General features: G+C 39.7%; 1 protein-coding gene across 1 annotated transcript in view; it reads right to left on the bottom strand.

Moving 5' to 3' along the window:
- LOC149158326 (DEAD-box ATP-dependent RNA helicase 20-like) overlaps nucleotides 1–18791 on the bottom strand; it is a 246380-nt gene that overhangs the window by 140534 nt on the left and 87055 nt on the right. Inside the window, exons 5-6 of the mRNA XM_089436196.1 lie at nucleotides 14467–14541; nucleotides 14016–14177 (exon numbers count right to left, since the gene is read on the bottom strand). Coding sequence (XP_089292322.1) covers nucleotides 14016–14177; nucleotides 14467–14541 — 237 coding nt within the window. The remainder of the gene's footprint in view (nucleotides 1–14015; nucleotides 14178–14466; nucleotides 14542–18791) is intronic.

Raw genomic sequence — 18791 nt, 5'->3', positions numbered from 1 at the left:
TGCAATCTAGAATAGCAATTGCTTTTCATTTGAGCAAGCCACTTTTCCTGATTCAGTTCACATTCCATTTGAAGCTCATTAGATTAATTGCAATTTTTCTTTTGATTTAATTGTATTAGTTAGATTTCTTTCCTCTCAAGAAGTAAATTAACCTCCAGCCATTTGCTGGCTCAATAGACTGATTAGGGACCATTTCCCTCTTATGTCTTCTTATTCTAGGATTGGGGGCGATTGGTAAACACTTGACTTGCTAAATCAAGTTGGGTTACCCAACGTTGGATCTACTTGCAAGTGGACTACTTGTGAGAGTTTGGGGAGCGCATGGAGCCTGAGCTTCCTCCTTTGGACCTCCCTGCAGTTTTCTTAAGCCAACGAGGATAAGGCCTAAAGAGAAAGCTAAACATTAGATTAGTCTTGGTCTTTTGAAATTAACTTAATTTCAAGCGACAACCTAATTTAATCTAAAATGAACCAAGACACATTCCAAAACATTTTGATTTCTGCAATCTCATACTGATCATTTGCCTTTGCTTTCAATGTTTTGTCTTTTATGTTTCCAAGACATTTTCTTTTCAAGTAGCTTCTCATTCACACAATTATTTTTACTTTCAAAGCATTTACATTTTGGGCAATCATCATTTTATTTCCAAGCAATTTACTTTCTATGTCATTGTCTTTACTTGGAATATTTTATTTTGTAAGTACTTTACATTGGGCACTGGTCTACATTTGTTTCATCTTGTTTATTATTGCAATATATTTACTTGTGAAAGCTTATGATTATTATGCCCATGAAATTGATGCACATGCCTTGAATTCATTTGCTGCAATTTACATATTGAAAATTGGATGCATCTCAGTCATTGTAATTAACTCCTAGAACTTCACTTGTTCAACATAGATTAGTAGAGTCTTAGTTTCTTTGTAGGATCCACCCCACTTGGCTTCACTAGGAGTAAGGAGACAGAGGAGTTGAAATTTGAGTGACAGTTGTTCAACTTGAAACTTGCCCCCAAGGCCACACCAAATGGAGTTAAAGATTTCCTCCATGATATCCCAACTGTGGATTTAGGCGGCAACACCCCTTCAGCTAGCACACCTTGTGGATTGGGGATTTTATCATTAAATGTGTGTTGGGGAGGTAACACTTCTCAAATTTGGAAGGGAATAAATTCTGTAATCAACGGTTGCTACATAAACTTCCTTTGATACACATCAAATGTTCCAAGAGCCAAGATGGACAAAATTACAAAGAGTGCTTAATAAAAATCATCTATACACAATAGGCATTGTTAGCAACCAAATTAGATTTCATAAAAATCCAATCAAAGTGCTTAATAAAGTTTGTTTTGGGGTATTATTATCACTTGAAAGTTGAAACCATGACAATCCAAAATTACTGGAAATAGAACACTACCACTACGTATTATTACTGGAAATAGAACACTACCACTACGTACTATTTCCCTACACTTCAGGTTAGTGCTTACCAACCAAAATGAGGGAATCCCTAGATGACTTTAGGAGTCCAACTACGATGCAATAAGCAATCAGTAACACTTAAACCAAACTTACAGCTCATTGCCCTAGCAAATCTGTGCACAAAACTGGAAAAAACAGCAATAAGTAAATAAGCTCATAATCTTGGATATATATATATAGAAGGGAGGGAGCTCTAATGGCGCGCGCACGTGAAGGTCTCGGCTAAGGGTTTCACTGGGATTGACTGCAGCACCGTCGCGGCTAGGGTTTCTACAGGTATTGCCCTCAGCATCACCGTCGCGGTCACTGCTCTGGGACACTCTAGCATCGACTCCACCATTGGATTCTCCACCCGTCGCTTTCGGTTACCGTTCAGGAGACAGTTATGGCCGACAATATGGAGCTAGAGGCGGTGGACTACTCGGAGGAACCTTCACCGGACAAGGTTATATTTGGTAACCCTAGTTTCGCTGCTAGCTCTCAGACCGCACCTTCTACATCAGCGGCTGCACCGGATCTGCCTCAGTACCCGCCCACCGTCTCGCTGCCCGGTCACTGCCCATCTCAGTCTATTGCAGGTACGAACCCTATCGACTCCCCGAATTTTGAGGTACCCCCGCTCTCGCCGGGCTCACTCCATTTTCTGGCTACACACACTCCCCCTTCGCCCTCATTTGATCCGCTCTCCTACCCTCTCCTTTCGGCGCCATCACCCATCCCGCCGGTACCCTCTGCTGCAATACCATCATCTTCGGGAGCCCGCCCTTCCGGCTGCTTTGAAACACCTGCCGTTAAAGTCAAGCCCACAAAACCCTCTTCTCTGGAGGGTATTACAAATCCCTTGGTGGACCACCCGTCGGCACCTCGCACCAGCAAGAAAAAGACCAAGTGCATCAAGGCTACGTCTAAGGACATCACTATCAGGTTCGACGAATCCACGACTCTGAGCGACCTCATGGACATGGCTAACACAGTACTGGTAGGGCATGTCCGGGGTAGGGCATACTCGGCGAAACGGCTCACACAATGGGTGAAGGAAATATGGGGTGGTGTTCTATTCGACCTTCCTGTGGTCCATGTCCTCCCCAGAGGATGGTTTTCCCTTCATTTCTCTAAGGAAAGTCACACAAATCTGGTTCTGGCCAGATACTGGCATATTGAGATGGCCCCGGTCCTCCTCAAAAGATGGAGCCCCCTTTTTGATCCAGAACGCGAACAGATCGGAGCCGGACCGATATGGGTGCGCCTGCCTGGCCTCCCACTGCAGTTTTGGGCTGAAGAAGTCTTCATTAGGATCGGGAATGCTCTGGGTACCTACCTGGATTATGATCGCACATTTGTTGAATCAAGGAACCGAACCCTAGCGCGAATACTGGTTCATTTAGACACCCGTGATGGACTTGAAGAACAGATCACACTACAGTGGGGAAGATGTATCAGGGTGCAGATCCTTGATTATGAAGGAGTCCCCTTCCGTTGTAGGCGATGTCACAAAGTTGGGCACCTCATCAAAGATTGTCCACTCATCAAGAAAGCAGAGGAATCTCCGAGGATTACACCGGCTCCATCCAGAACGACATCTCCTATTACTTCTCGACCTACCTCTTCGGGACTGCCCCCAGCGACAACCTCACCTGCGGTCGATCCTGGACTGCGGCAACCTAAGTCACCAGATTCGCCGATTTTGAAGCATTAAATTCGAAATTCGGCGATTTTAAAGGGCAAACGAACATATTCGTTCGAGTTCGCCATTAAATTCGGCGAACTCGAATTTCATGTTGAATTTTATTTTCTGCCGAATAAAATCGAATGAAATTCGTTTATAATCGTTGAAATTCGCCTGCAGCTCATTAAATTCGTTTTTTTTTCGCGCACCCGCGGGTTTTGTTGTTCCTGTTTGGGACCTAGGTTTCATTGTTTCATTGCCGCCGCCGATCCAAACTCGTCACTCAGCACTGCTCCAGATGCCATACGCACAAATAATCTAATACAAATATAAATTTACTGTGTTTAAATAAAATTAAATATTTATACAAAATTAATATATTTAACATATTGTTGAGCAAAACTTATAATAACTTTCAAATTTCACATGCCTGTTAAAATTCACACATCATACTATACTGTACATCGTTTATTTTTGTCATATTAAACTGTACAGCGTTTATATTAGACTGTATAGAGTTTATACTGTACCAAGTTCATACGAGACTGTGTAACTTCCGCATAGCCTTCAAAATTGACATGTTATACTATACTGTACATAATTTAGTTTTCACATATTACACTGTATAGCGTTTTTACTGTACAAAGTTACTATGAGATACTAACTTTTACCTGATTAAACATTTATATAATAACAAAATTAATATCCGTTATATATATATATATGCTATATTTTGGTATTAATATATTTAAGGTTATTATAAATATATTAACAAATTTATTAATATTAATAAAAATTGATAAATTAAATATTATAAATATCACTAGCTTCATAAACCAATTTTTTTGTTCTTTTATCATTTTTTAAATTATACTTCATTTTCTTATAATTTTTCATCTACTCATCACATTTCAATAATAAAAGTTTTTCCTTCCTGACATGGCTTGGATTCATATCTTCATGCTCGATATCACCTTGTGATTGGAGTGTTCTTTTGTCTTTTGATCGGTCAAAATTATGCATTTATTTACTTATGATTTATCGTAAATATATATTAAAACATTATTTTCTAGTAAAATATTAACTAATACATAACTAGATAATAATTTTCTTATTTCAAATTTTGTAAACTTATAATTTGCTATTAAAAACCAATCAGTTAAATATCAAATGGTCATATCATGTATTTATTAGGTGATAGTATTAGATAATAAAGTGACTGTAGGCATAATTTAATAAAGTCATGTCATATTAATCTTTTATGATCTGTTTTAATGATCATGTCATATTAATGATCTGTTTTAAATCTTTTATGTTTTATATCTTTTATGTTTTTATGTTTTATATGTCAAGTTTTATATGTCAGTTATTGTAAAATAGAACAGAAACAGCTATACTAAATGCATTTGAAGTTGCCATACCATTTCTCATATGCATATGATATATCTATCTTTAATATACATTTTTTTTTTCGAATTTCTATATATCGAATTTTATGTCGAATTTTATCGACAAAATTTGAGTTGCCGAACTTTATTCGAATTTCATGGTCCTCGAACTCGAACCTGGTGACTTAGGCGGCAACCCTCTCCGCCAAGGACCAGGGCTCGCTCGGCAGCTGAAGCTGGTACGGTCTCGGGTACTCCTACACTCCCTATACTTTCTTCTTTTGATGTTATGAATGAATGTGGCTCCACCTTTCAGACCTCCATGGTTCATTGTGCATTAACATCCCCCCCCCTCATTTGCACCACAGAACCTACAACTGCCCCTTCCTCCCCCCTGGCTAGTTCCCCCCAATCGCCCTCGGAACCCTCCCCTCCTCATACATATTTCCTCCGCTCCAGATCTCATGCCAAAGAGCCGCCCATCAGACCTTCGGGCCTGGGCATTGCGGTGCCAGAGGTTGGGACCTTGCCTACCAGGGGTAGAAAATCTCATCTTTCCAAGGCTATTAAGCAAGCAGGGGCAGAGGTTGTATCAGGTCGTCAATCCACCATTGACGGGGTCCTTAGAGCAGGACACACCCCGAGAGGTGTTCCCCCATGAAGTGCCTATCCTTCAATTGCAGAGGATTGGCTAGTTCCTCCAAGAAACTAGCCATGAAGCGGCTCATAGAATCTGATCCTATTGATATTATCATGCTTCAAGAGACCCTCTGTTCTGCAGATCAGATTACTCGAGCCATGCAAGCCATGACTCCTGGCTGGACCTACACTGCCCTCGATGCTGTCGGCCGTTCTGGTGGTCTGGCCATTGGAGTTAACCCACGCTCTATTAAAGTGGAATCGTCTTGGGGGGGATTAGGATATCTGGGGCTTGACATATTCTCTGCTGAACTAGGCATGAACCTCCGCATAGTCAATGTATATGCCCCCTGCAACCAGAGAGAATCGTACTGGCAGAAACTTCTACATCTTACCATTATGAGCGAAGACCGGGTTGTTATCGGAGGAGACCTTAATTTCTCTTTGGGTTTCAGGGAGTCATGGGGATCGGCGGCACAAATTGACTCCATTACTGACTTCATGACCAGTCTACTTGATCAATCAAACTTTGTGGATATCCCCATGCAGAAAATACTTCCCACTTGGAGGAACAGGCGGGTGGGGGACGCTGCACTAGCCCGTAGACTTGACAGATTCCTTATGAAGGATGCTCTTCTTCAGCGACTGCAACATTACAAACAATGGGTTGGCTCGGGAGGATGGTCGGATCACTCACCAATATACCTGGAGATTCAGGGTCCCTTCAAGAAGCCCAAAGCACCTTTCAAATTTAATCATACTTGGCTGAAGGACCCATCATATATCAAGATGATAACTGATTACTGGTCCTCTCACCCTATCAATGGATCAGAATCACTTGCTAAAGGATTCTGCAGAAATCTCTCGGATATTAAGCATCTATCTATTGTCTGGGCAAAGGAGAAACAGGCTCGAGACACCGCTCAACTAACCCATATAGAAGCTGAATTATGCTCTCTCACCGATGAAAGGGGGTTGGGTTTCATCACAGCAGCAGACAAATGCAGGCTGATTGAATTGGAGAATCAAAAAGCTAAGATTCTCAAAGAGAGAGAGGAATCCATAAGATTAAGGAGTAGGGCATTATGGATACAAGCTGGGGATGATAACACGAAGTTCTTCCATAGCTTCGCCAAGGGCAGGAAAGTATCAAATACTATCTGGAAGCTCCCCACACCAGAAGGAGAAATGGCAGACTCTTTCAACAAGCTCGCTCACCTGGGCATCTCCCACTTCAGGGACCTCTACAAGTGTCCCCGTGAAGTTAATCTACCTGATATCATCAATGTGGCAAATCACTTCCCGAGATTTGTTGAGGAAGAGGATGTGGAGGCTCTAAATGATCCGGTTACGACAGGGGAGCTTGAAGGAGTATTGAAGTGGTTCAAAAAAGATAAGAGCCCTGGCCCGGATGGATGGACCATTGAATTTTATTTAGCCTTCTATGATGTTCTGGGGCAGGACCTTCTGAGTGTGGTGGAGGAGAGCAGAACTACGGGATCCATCTACCATGCCATCAATTCTACCTTCATTGCTCTCATTCCTAAAACTGATGCCCCTGAATCCTTTGATGACTACAGGCCTATCTCTTTGTGCAATTGCCTCTACAAAATCATTTCTAAGACTATTGCCAATCGTCTCAGACCAATCCTCTCCAGGTCCATTGCCCCACAACAATTTGCTTTCCTTGAATCTAGACAGATTCATGAGGCCATAGGCCTGGCTCAAGAAGCTATACACTCTATATGGTCCAAGCACCTAAAAGGTATCCTCCTCAAAATTGATCTCTCAAAAGCATTTGACAGGGTCAGCTGGCTCTATATCAAAATGATCCTAATCCACCTGGGATTTCCTCACTCCTACATCTCATGGATCATGGCCTGTATCTCCTCCCCTACTTTCAGTATTCTCATAAATGGATCGGCCTCACCCTTTTTTCATTCCGAAAGGGGCCTGAGACAGGGTTGCCCCCTCTCTCCTCTGCTCTTCTTGCTGGTCATGGAAGGCCTAAGTCGTCTCATAGACTCTGCAAAGAGATCTGGAGATGTTCGGGGCCTTCGCATATCCGATTTATGTTTCCTCACACATCTGCTCTTCGTGGACGATGTACTTATCCTACTTGATGGCAGTGTTCGAGACTCTAGGTCATTTTCAAAGATCCTTCTACTTTTTTCTGCTGCTACGGGTATGCTTCCAAATCAGACAAAATCCTCTATCACTTGCTCCCGCACTTCGGTACAGGAATCCCAGCTAGCTCTTCAGGTATTTCCCTATAATGTTCTCCCCCTGGATAGAGGACTCAAATATTTGGGATTCAGACTAAAACCTACCTGTCAAAGAATTGCTGATTGGGTGTGGTTGGTCGCTAAATTGGAAAAAAGACTCACTGGCTGGAGCTTCAGATACCTATCAAGGGCTGGCAGATTGGTACTCATTAAGTCCGTCTTAGAGGCTACCCCGGTCTTCTGGATGGCACTTGCGTGGATACCGAGGAATATTCTGGGCCGATTGAAACAACTGTGCAATCGATACCTCTGGAATGGAAATCATGACAAAAGAATATTTGCATGGATAAGCTGGAAGAAAATCACCTTGCCCAAAAAATGGGGTGGCTGGGGTCTCAAAGACCTACCCGACTTCGCTATGGCTCTTGCTGCTAAGATGGGTTGGTCGCTACTAACCAGTCAAAACCTATGGGCTCAAGTATCCTATCACAAATACATTTGGCCTCAGAGTATTTTGGATTGGGCTAGATTACCATCCTGGACAACGAAGGGATGTTCATCAATATGGAAGGCTCTGATTCACTCCCTTCCCCTCATCCGAGATAATCTAGTCTGGAGAATAAATGATGGAACGCTGGGCAGGATTGGCCTGGATCCATGGATTGATAGTGGGGGCAGACACATCCTCAACAGAGAACTCATTTCATTTCTACATGACCGTGACATCCGGAATTTTGCACATATTGCTGATCAACAGCGTACAGACATTTTCACACAAGCATGGAAATCGGCTCAACAACTTGACCTTCCTCCTCAGTGGCATCAGGAATGGCGTGATTATGTTCTTGCATTAAACGAATCCCATATTCGCATTAAACAAGGACCGGACGAACTTGTTTGGTGTAAGGCGGACAATGGTATCTACGCACCTAAGATTGGGTACAGCGCTCTTATTATACACAGAAAACCTGAACCATCTCCATCGTGGTGGCGTGACATTTGGAAGCTGAATGCCCCCCCACGCACCAGACTATTTTTCTGGTGTGTCCTCAAAGATATTATTCCCACGGGCGAACATCTTACTCACAGATCCATCTACGGACCATCCTGGTGTTCTTTCTGCAAAGCGGCATCTGAGACTTCGGTCCACCTTTTCCTACTTTGCCCAGCCATTCGCGCTCTATGGAATAACATCTCCTCTCATATTGGCTTTACTGGGAACTGGAGTGGGGATGACATTACTTGTGCGTGGTCAGCCTGGAATCGCTGCCACCCGGGCTCCAAGCTGCTTAACCTTCCCCTCGTGGCAACCTGGCATATTTGGTTAGCGCGGAATCGATATATATTCGAAGAACAGGCTGTGTGTTGGCCCCGAACAGAAGCAAACATCATTGCCGCGTATCAAGAACTACCTGACCCCCCTCCCTCTCGAACCAGGACGATTCAGCCACAGCCCATTATCGATAAATCGACTCCTTGGGCCTTTTTCGACGGGGCTGCAAATCAAACTGGCTGTGGGGGTGGATTTGTGCTGCATATAAATGAACACCATAGATTCTTTGTGAAAATGGGATTCGGCAGAGGATCAAATAATTATGCAGAGCTCTTGGCCATTCGAAATCTAATGCATTACTCTTTGACACATCAGTATACAAATCTTAATATTTTCGGGGACTCAAAGACTGTTGTTAATTGGATCAATAATGCCACTATATGTCATACACACACACTCAGCAATATATTATATGATGCACATACACTCAAGGCAGCATTTAATCATTTCTCCTGTCTTCACATATACAGAGAACATAACAGCGAGGCTGACAAATTATCCAAGGAGGCCGCGATACTTCCCAGAGGAGAATGGCTAATTGTGGAGCAGCAGGGGACTGAAGAATACAGATATTTCCACAGGCCGTACATAGATCAGAGAGAACAGCGGGACAACAGTCCCGGTAGCCGGCAGTAATATAGTTTTTTGTCTTTGTTGAAAACTGTACATAGATATGGATATCATACTTTTGCAAATAGATCCTGCGTGATCTCGAACAGGCTATACAGCCAGACTTATATATGACCTATCTCATATTTTTGTTTATACTCTGATAAATCACCCTGCGTGGTGGATTTTGTATGAACACTACAGCATATGCAAACTGCATCTACTATATGTAATTTTCTTAATATAATGGAAATTACGGATTTTTCCAGTGGAAAAAAGCTCATAATCTTGTGAAACAGAATTTACAGCAAGCTGTAAATTGACTGTTTTGCTAAAAGGGCACAGAAATCTATGCAGAAAATTAAGATGAAGCCGGGCATGAAACCTAATACAACTATACGACAAAAATACACTTTTCTATGTGCATAAAAAGTACAGAGACAAATTATGACTGTCCTACAGTCTACTGAATTAAATGCTGCTGTTTTTAGTAATTTTTGAATTTATTTTATGTTTCCCAGATTTTTGAATGCACAGAAGATAAGAAAAATGAAAGGTTTTTCTATATTTATACGATAAAATTGAAATTGCAGCCAGCTGATCTCTCTGTAATTCACCCATAACAAAATTAAAATGACCTAAATGCCCACTTAAATATGCCTAAGAAGCACATTATTCAATATTTTGATATGGAAGTTTGGTTTAAGTGAAAAATCAAGAGTTAATATTAAGTAAACCAGTGCCTTTTAATGGAGTCAAAGAGATGGAAAAGATAAAAGGTGAATAGGGCAGAAAATAATTTGAAGCCTATCCCTCAGACCTTGTCAAGATCAAGATTAAAAACACATGAAAGCCCAAGAATATAGAAGTTCCACACACAAAGAACATGTAGAATTTGCCAATAAAATCTGTGTTTTTAATATCGAAAGTTGTAGATTGGACAAAGTTCTGACAAGTTTGGACAGCAATACTGCATGGCCCTACTAAAGTAATTGTCACGATCCAACAAAACAAATCACCGCCACTGGTACTCCGTGCTAGCAATAGTCTCAACCTCTCTAGGAAGAATAAGCAAAGAAAAGGGGGAAGCACAAGCTCAAGATCTCACACAAGAAAGTCAAACCCTTCTTCTCCCTGCTTAATACAATATATAGAACTAGAATGAAAGATAAATGAGGGAGAGAAAGCATAAGAATAATCCACTCCAAGTATATCAATCCTCCTCTCCAGTAATAGTTGCATGTAATAATACCTCAAAAAATATCCACTGTACAATTGGTTGAACCTCCATGAGCGAATAAGCTATGTTGTGGTAGTTTTCAGGCCAAAGGAACAACAGGGACAGGAGGATGCACGCTAGGGACAGCTAGAGTATAACCCCAGATTTTCAAAGGGACAGAGATTTGGGGACAGCAAATATATATATATATATAGTGTATTGGAGACAACCCTTACGATTGCCAATTTTGGAAAAAAAATGCAATTAGAAAAAGGGCCAATTGACATTCTATTATTGGCCCTAAGACATAAGCAAAATGCAATTTACCATTAGGAAATTTGAATGTAACTATTTTCAATTTGCAATAAGCTCAATGAAGTGTCTATGAGACAAATAACTATCTCTATAGCAGCTTTTCTCCCTTGTATTTCTTGTTAATGATGATTTGCTAAAACTTGAAAGGCATTCCCTTCTCAATAGGTTCTGCAGATTTTTACCATTGTGTTGAAACCAATATGGAAAAAGTCGAAGTCGGGATTAAATCGGCAAGGGTCCAAAAGTTGAAAAACTCGTTAAAGTCGGGAGTTTTTTGAAAAAGTCGGCAAAATTAAAAAAACACAAAAATATTCATTTATTTTTATTTTTTTTAGCATCTAGAGTATCCACAACATCAAATAAATGCATTTCCACATAAACATGTAAAGAAAGCTAATATATAATATGTATATGAAGTCTAGTGCTACATCACATATCAAAATAGTGAATCAACTCCTGAATCTTGAGTCTTGTCTGAGTCTCAACTCTCAAGATGGCCGACTTTTTCGGTCGACTCCCGATAAAATCGGGATTAATTCGATTAAATCGCGATTTTTTCGGCAGTGAAAAAGTCTGCAAAAAGTCGGCCGATTTAATCGTTTTGCTGAAAAAATCGGGTTTTTGGGATTTAATCCCGACTTTTTGCCGACTTTTTCCAAACTTGAAGCCACTACAACTTTGGTTCTATAAAGAGATTAGATTCATATTTCAGATTAAGAAGGCAATTAAATAAGAATCCACGTAAACATTTAGTACACAATCCAAGTCATCACTATCTGAATGTTTTCACAATGTTAGAGGTTGGGATTGTGGAAGAACTTGACTTGAATGAAACCTAGAAACCCCTGTACAATATGTAAAAGTTAAAATGACCCCAAAAATTAGAAAAACAAGACCAATAACCACAAGGATCAGCCCTTCGAAATGTTGCAGTTCTTACCTTTTTGACATGGAGCCTTTGTTTGTTGTAATGTGGTTGCTAAAAAGACAATAGTTAAATCACCAGAAACCCAAATTGAAACCCATCATACAAAACCCATATTTTCAATTACAACGTCGATTTAATTTTTAGATTTAGTGTAATATAGAAAAATAGATGGAAAATTGTCCATTGTCAAATATGAAGATACATGCTTGGAATATCTCTGAAATTTGCCCGAAGCATCCCTGAAATCTGCCCAAAACATCCCCAAAATCTATCTGAAACATCCCTGAAATCTGCCAGAAACATCTTAGGAATGACCAGCAAGTCCCTGAGTCCCCAACAGTTCAAGGATGTTTCCTAGAGTTCCCCACGTCCGCAAAATATCAGAACGAAGGGTACGGTGTTTTCTTGAGGAGGATGGGTCCCTAAGCAACATAGAAAATAAATCAACAAGATTAAATTCAGAACCACAAACTTAGGGATTCCAAAATAGTAAAGTGGATAGGCTTAACTTAGGAATGGGATAAACAAAAAAAATATTAAATAGCAAACATCTTACCAAAGTAAGCCGCAACATTTTATCTTATCCCATCTCAAGGACAAGAATAGCATGTGTGAACTCAAAAATAGCACAAGCAATCGATCCAAAAGGATGTGTCCCTTATAGGTTACTCTACCACAAAGTCAAATTTCAAGCCAAGGTCAAATAAGGGATCATCAAGGAGATCACACCAAAAGCCTCCAAAGGCTTAACACTATCCAAAGTAGACAATATCTCCACACGGGCCCACCAAGCTAAATATAGACTATGCCAAGTAAAAGGCCATTGAAAATTAAAAGTTCTCAAAATCCTCCAATTGCATCCTCAAATATGACATCAGATCAGCAATCAGACCATTCTCCAAAAACTACTAAATATAACTTGTTCTCAGATTTGCCTAAAAACAGAACCCCGTGGATATCTCCCTGAAGGGTGTCCAAAACTATGAATGGATCATGCAAAAGATGACATCACAAACTCACCTTGATCACACCCCTTAGGAGTCTTTGATCATCCATACTTACTCTAAATACAACACTAAATCTATAAGTATGGAGCGCCTACTGCCATTCCATCACATCTCCACATGTGCCCATGATGTGTCCTTTGCATCTAACTCTATAAAAATAACATGTCAAAACCTTGTCCAGCCATCTATCTCTGAATAATAAAGACATGCAACCATGTGCCAAATTTGAAAGGCACTCAAAGAACCATAGATGCCAAATGGTGAACTCTGTAACCATGACCTCACAATGAATGATATCCATGAATGTGTATTGTAGATTAACACAGATTTGTAAAGTTGAATCTACTGTTAACAGGTACATCATGGGATGGACTGGCTAGTCAATCCATCCTTCGACATTGACAGTTCATGGAGTGCTTTTCAATGTTGCACATGGTCACAATCTTTTATTATTCAAGGGTAGATTGCACAACAGGTTCTAGAACAAGTAACTTATATATAGGTATTGGGTACATCTAAAGGACACATCACATGTAGCAGAAGCATCGATTACCAGTAGGAGCAAGTTGCCCCATAGTTGTAGATTCAATGTAGCATCCAAAACAAGCATGGGAGGACAATAACTCCTAAAGGGCATAGTTAGATAGTATTTCTTGCAATTTCTTGATTTCAATATTTGCAATCTTAATTTTTTATGTTTCCTGAAAGTCATCTTTTACAAGACCTGATTGTATTTTTGGATACCATTTATGGAGAGGTGCATGCAGTTTAGATTTGAGGCCAATCAAAGAACATAATAAAGGAGCAACAAGTGCTCAAAATTCTAGTAAAGGCTTCTTGGAAAACAACAATTATTTGTTTCTAATCTCATCCTTCACAATATAATTAGAAAACCAATCCATGTAACAGATTAGGATCTGGAAATAAATCTTAAGCTAGTGCCCAAATACCTGTGTAAACGTAAGGTTAATAATAATTCATCGTGTTCTTAGCATATGTATCACTATCTTCCTCCCTATACCAAGCCTAGTTAATCTAAATCAGAATTTCATAATATATTCACACAATTTTTCCTTCCAAATGTAAACTTCTTTAGCTTTCTGAAAACCTACCGTATGTACCAAGTGCAGAGACAAATGAGGTCATTAATTTTTAGATTCCCACTAAATTAAATCCAACAGAGCATCTTGGAATGTGAAGTCACCTCTCTTATCTGGGGTTCAAAACCCATATCTAACATTCTATCGGCCTCGTCCAATACAACAAATGAGATCCTGGAAAGAGAGCTGTTTCCTTGTTGTAGATGATCTATAAATCTTCCAGGTGTGGCAACAACAATTTCTACTCCAGCTCTCAGCTCTGATCTCTGGAAAATAACAGATTTCCAAGGCCAAAAAATTTAATATTAACAGAAAAGAAAAAGAAAAAAGAGGAGAGAATAGGAAACACAGATATAATAACTACAACATATTTCCTTTTTGCTTTATCATATTTATAATTTTCTTGATGTTTTTACCTTTTGAACATACTATATAATGAGCTTCAAGCAATTTTTCAATGGCATCCAATTACAGATGAGAAGACTCATACAAATATGAAAACTAAGAAATTAAAAACCAGAAATCTCTTTATAGATGGATCCAGCTGTTTTGTACCTGCTCAGCAATGTTTGTTCCTCCAACAACAATGGCAGTCCTGAATGACTCTAATGATCTGCTAAAAGCCTTAACCTGAAAAGCAAAGGAATTTTTATAACATAAAATCAGCACTTCCCCAACATGATTATGGCATAAGTGCAGATTTTTAATCGCCTCAACACTTCAAGCTATTTTTCTGGAACCATACCAGACAAAACATATCCCCCCGTGAAAAAAAGTCAATTAAATACTTTAAAAAACCATCCTATGACATGCTTTAAAAGGAGTTGTACACAAATAAATTTCTTTACCCAACAGATATCTTCATGAAGTGGCAACGAAATGGTATCGATGTAATGAAGATGGAATTTTTGAAAGGTAGATCTCATATTTTGAGTTTTTGGAAGGTTTTAGTCCATTGCAATCAATCTGTTTGAGAATCTTGAAGTTCCATGCCTCAAAGGCTGGAACCATGAAGGATTCGCCTACACAATTGCCTTGCTTTAATGTCAGAAAAAGGAGAAAATCACAACAAATAAAATCTTGACCAACCATTGACATTCAAACCAAACCTTTGCTTAGCATTTTTACTCTGAAAATCCACACATGTACCTAACAGTCCATTAAATAAGCAAGCTTCTACAAACTGAATGAGGGCTACTATCCATGAACATTGGACTACAACCATAGAGAAGAAGACTCAGCAGGGTCAAGTTAAAAGCATTGGAAGGATTTGATATCAAATCTTCCAAAGAAACATTGATATCAAAACAATATGGAAGGTTGTGGTTTCAAAAGTTGAGCATAGAGCTCAATCAATTTGAACATTCCCTCACCTCTTTCCCTTATCACTACCTTGTAGACAACATTACTTCATCTATCAAATCAAAACTTCAGTTCCATTGTCTCCAATGTTCACCCCCTTCTTTCCTTTCTCACTTGCTCAAACAAAATATCAAGGCTCATTAGCTTTATATTCACTATGCATTACAGTGAGTCTCATATCTTGATTCTTAGTCACTATAGAAAGGAGCAGAAGAACCATCACGTGCAACCAGGGTTGCAGGGGAGCGGCTCCCCCCCACCCCTCTCCTCGATCCCGCTCCAGGAGCGCACTCCCTTTGGGAGTGACCCCGGGAGCACGCTCCTGAAATCGCTCCCGCAGGGAGTGAATTTCAGGAGCAATCCCGGGAGCAAAATTTTCGCTCCCTAGCCTTTTTTGCAAAAAAAATTTTGCAGTAACATTCAAATGCAATTTTTTTTCAAAGAAACAAATAATTTTTTACTGAGGCAGCCTAATGATCAAGCCTATGGCCCTAGTAGTGATATGCGATTCATGGTAATGTTAGATTCTTAAAGTAAAAGTGACATTCTCATTAATCTTCATTTTCGTCCTTTTATTTTACTTTTACTTAAATTTTCATCCTTTTATTTTACTTTTACACATTTTCGTCCTTTTATTTTACTTATACTTAAATTTTTACTTAATTGAAGATTAAGGTATCACTTTTACTTAAATTTTTAACATTACCATGAAATGACTCGGGATGTTTGAGAGTGGTTCTGACCTCATTGGATTTCATATGGAGAAAGTAGAATTTTATATCTCATTCAAAATCCATCAGACTTATCAGTTTTTCAAGATTTTAGGATTGGGTGACTTGCAATGTTTCCATTGGATTTTGTCATGTATTAGGGTATGGAACTCGTTTTTATTCAAGAGCACCAATCCCTCTATGTACCACTATGGAACTCGTTTTTAATCAAGAGCACCAATCCCTCTATGGAACTCGTTTTTAGTAAAATTGGTTGTCGAACTCCTCTATCATGACCCTACTAAAAATGTACCCATCACTCAAACAAAATCTTGACTTGACATGCTATGTTTTTTCTATCTTATGTTAATGCTTAGAGGGTGATATTAATGACAAGGATCCCTACATAGATCCAGAGGCAATGACAAAGATACCTCTGGCTATTAATGCTTAGAGGGTGATATTAATGACAAAGATCATGATTTTCCAACAAGACTAAAAAATTAGACATTTCTCGTGGCGGAAAGAGGCCCAAGCATTAGCAATAGATAATAGATTTACTTGTCTTTTCTAGTTTCTAGTAGTTTTTATAACTGTTGACTCTTTCATATTTTTTATGCTTTTTATATATAATTCATCATTCTACATGCTTTTGTTGACATATATGCATCACAATATAAATAAATAAATATATATATATATATATATATATATATACACATTCGTTCCCGAACCGGGAGCTTCTGAAAATGTCGCTCCCGCTCCCAAGTAATCTTGCGTGCAACCCACAGATTCCAGGGAATCCAGAACTTTAAATGGTCCCAATGATAGATTCTAAGGAACAGAAACTAGAGCGGAAAGTAAAACATCATAAATTTCCTTCTCTTGTCCTGCAGGAGCCTTGTTTCTTAAATTTGTTGATGCTTCAAAGTTCAGACAATATAAGAAGATTGTTATGGAGGTAACAGAAGGGCATGTTGTTTGACTTGAAGCACCCCTCTACTTTTTTGACCCCTTGTGCAACCCATAGCTTAGTAATAATGTTAGAGAATATTGCAAATATTACATGGGTCAAATTCAATGTGGACAAGGCAAAGCCATTCTCATGCCCATATCACCTCTTACCCATTTTGAATGACAGATGGTCTCATATCAGTCTGGTGCACGTCAATGAATTGAGAAAATCCTATGGAGAAATGTCAAGAGGGCAAAAGAGGCATACCACACACACAGCATTCAATTGAAACGATGAGACAATCATGGTAAATGAACTCCTACTTGAAAAAATGAAGTTCCTGACGGCCATTGTCATCATCAAAGAGTCTGAAAGTTGCAGAAGAAAGGTTGTTGGCGATATCACCATTTATGGGATGAAAAGAATGGAAAAAGACAGGCATCACGAAGAACTCATCATAATACAGATTCTCGGCTGGTGGATGATTTTGTATTAAATCGTAAATCCAATGGAACCATCTTTAAATTAATGTCTAAATCAGGTTTCAATCAAGTTTCAACTCCAGATTGAGACCATATTTGGTATCATGGGAGGTATTGGTTTTGTTGCGATTGTGTTTAAGTGCCACCAGAAGCATATAAATCCCTTTTCCCAGTCTCTTTTCTATTTTCTCTAAAATCATTTCGTTCACGAGAAAAAAAGCAAGGCAACAAATACATTCTTTCCCTCTCGCTCTAAACCCATGTGTAAAATGGTGAATGAACGAAGCGAGCTCTTGAGAGAAGCTATTCAAAATTTGGCAAAGAAGAAGGGAGTCTTGACCCCCTAAAACTTGGGGTGATTAATGACATGCCAAACTTAGATCCCAGACCTGACGAGGATCTCTCAAACATCGGTGTCATCAAAGTATGATCAAATGTGCTATGAAAGACAACCAATATCAAGTGGTTTATATATCCAACCAAGTTATCGAGGCCCAAATTGAGTGAATGGGGTTGACTACTATGCTATTAGGCTTGATCAATGACACCAACGAAAACAAAGAAATGAAGAAGAAAGAAGCCCCCTCTAGCAAGGTTGTCGGGGAAAATGCAAAGGACAAAGCCATATGGGAGAAAACAATGTTGCAGATGCACTTCACATGATGTGGGGTGCATGATGACATATCCCTAAGATATCCTTCTTGGTGAAATTACCCTTAGGATGCAATTCTAATCTAGGGTTTTCAATAAACCATGAAAAAATTGTATTTCATAACAGCAGTGCAATGTCCATCAAACTATATAACAGTAATGACCTTTTTTTTAATGCACAAATAGTATAATGAGATAGTCAAACAACCATTGGTTCTTCAGCAACTACTGTAAATTAACAGCAGACATATTATGTAGCACAAAGATTCACAGATCCCCAATAGGTCTCACAATACAAACTAGTTTTTATGCTTACAAACTGAAGCTATCCCTGGTTTTGTTACTCAACAACTGGTCACACAAACTATCCTAGCCTTAGATCAACCGATACCGCATCACAGTTGGTGTTGGACCTAATTTTGCTGCTTCTGTAACTCTGTAATGCCTTCGCTGCCTTAGTCAGCCGCACCCATTAAACCCTGAGCATAGCCCATTTAGGTCTCCTGCTGCTGTGAATTCGAACTTATGCTGTCACATGAGATGACAACCAGCGCTTATGCTGCCTCAGACCAGCCACTGCCCTTCACTGCCACAGATAGTTCAGTGACCTGTGCCCTTTCCCAGCTCTCGCTGCCCCTGAGCAATGAGTCCCAGCCTTTTTGCTGCCTCAAAAAGTGGTCCGCTGCCTCGGAAGGATTTGGTTCCACCCCTTGTTACCAC

The sequence above is a fragment of the Pinus tabuliformis genome, chromosome 5_2 (genome assembly GCF_031772625.1).
Source record: "Pinus tabuliformis cultivar Carrire ecotype Pingquan chromosome 5_2, CPIR1, whole genome shotgun sequence".
Classification (NCBI taxonomy): Eukaryota; Viridiplantae; Streptophyta; class Pinopsida; order Pinales; family Pinaceae; genus Pinus; species Pinus tabuliformis.
Note: the sequence above shows the minus strand (reverse complement) of the source record. Positions and strands in the feature narration are given on the sequence as shown.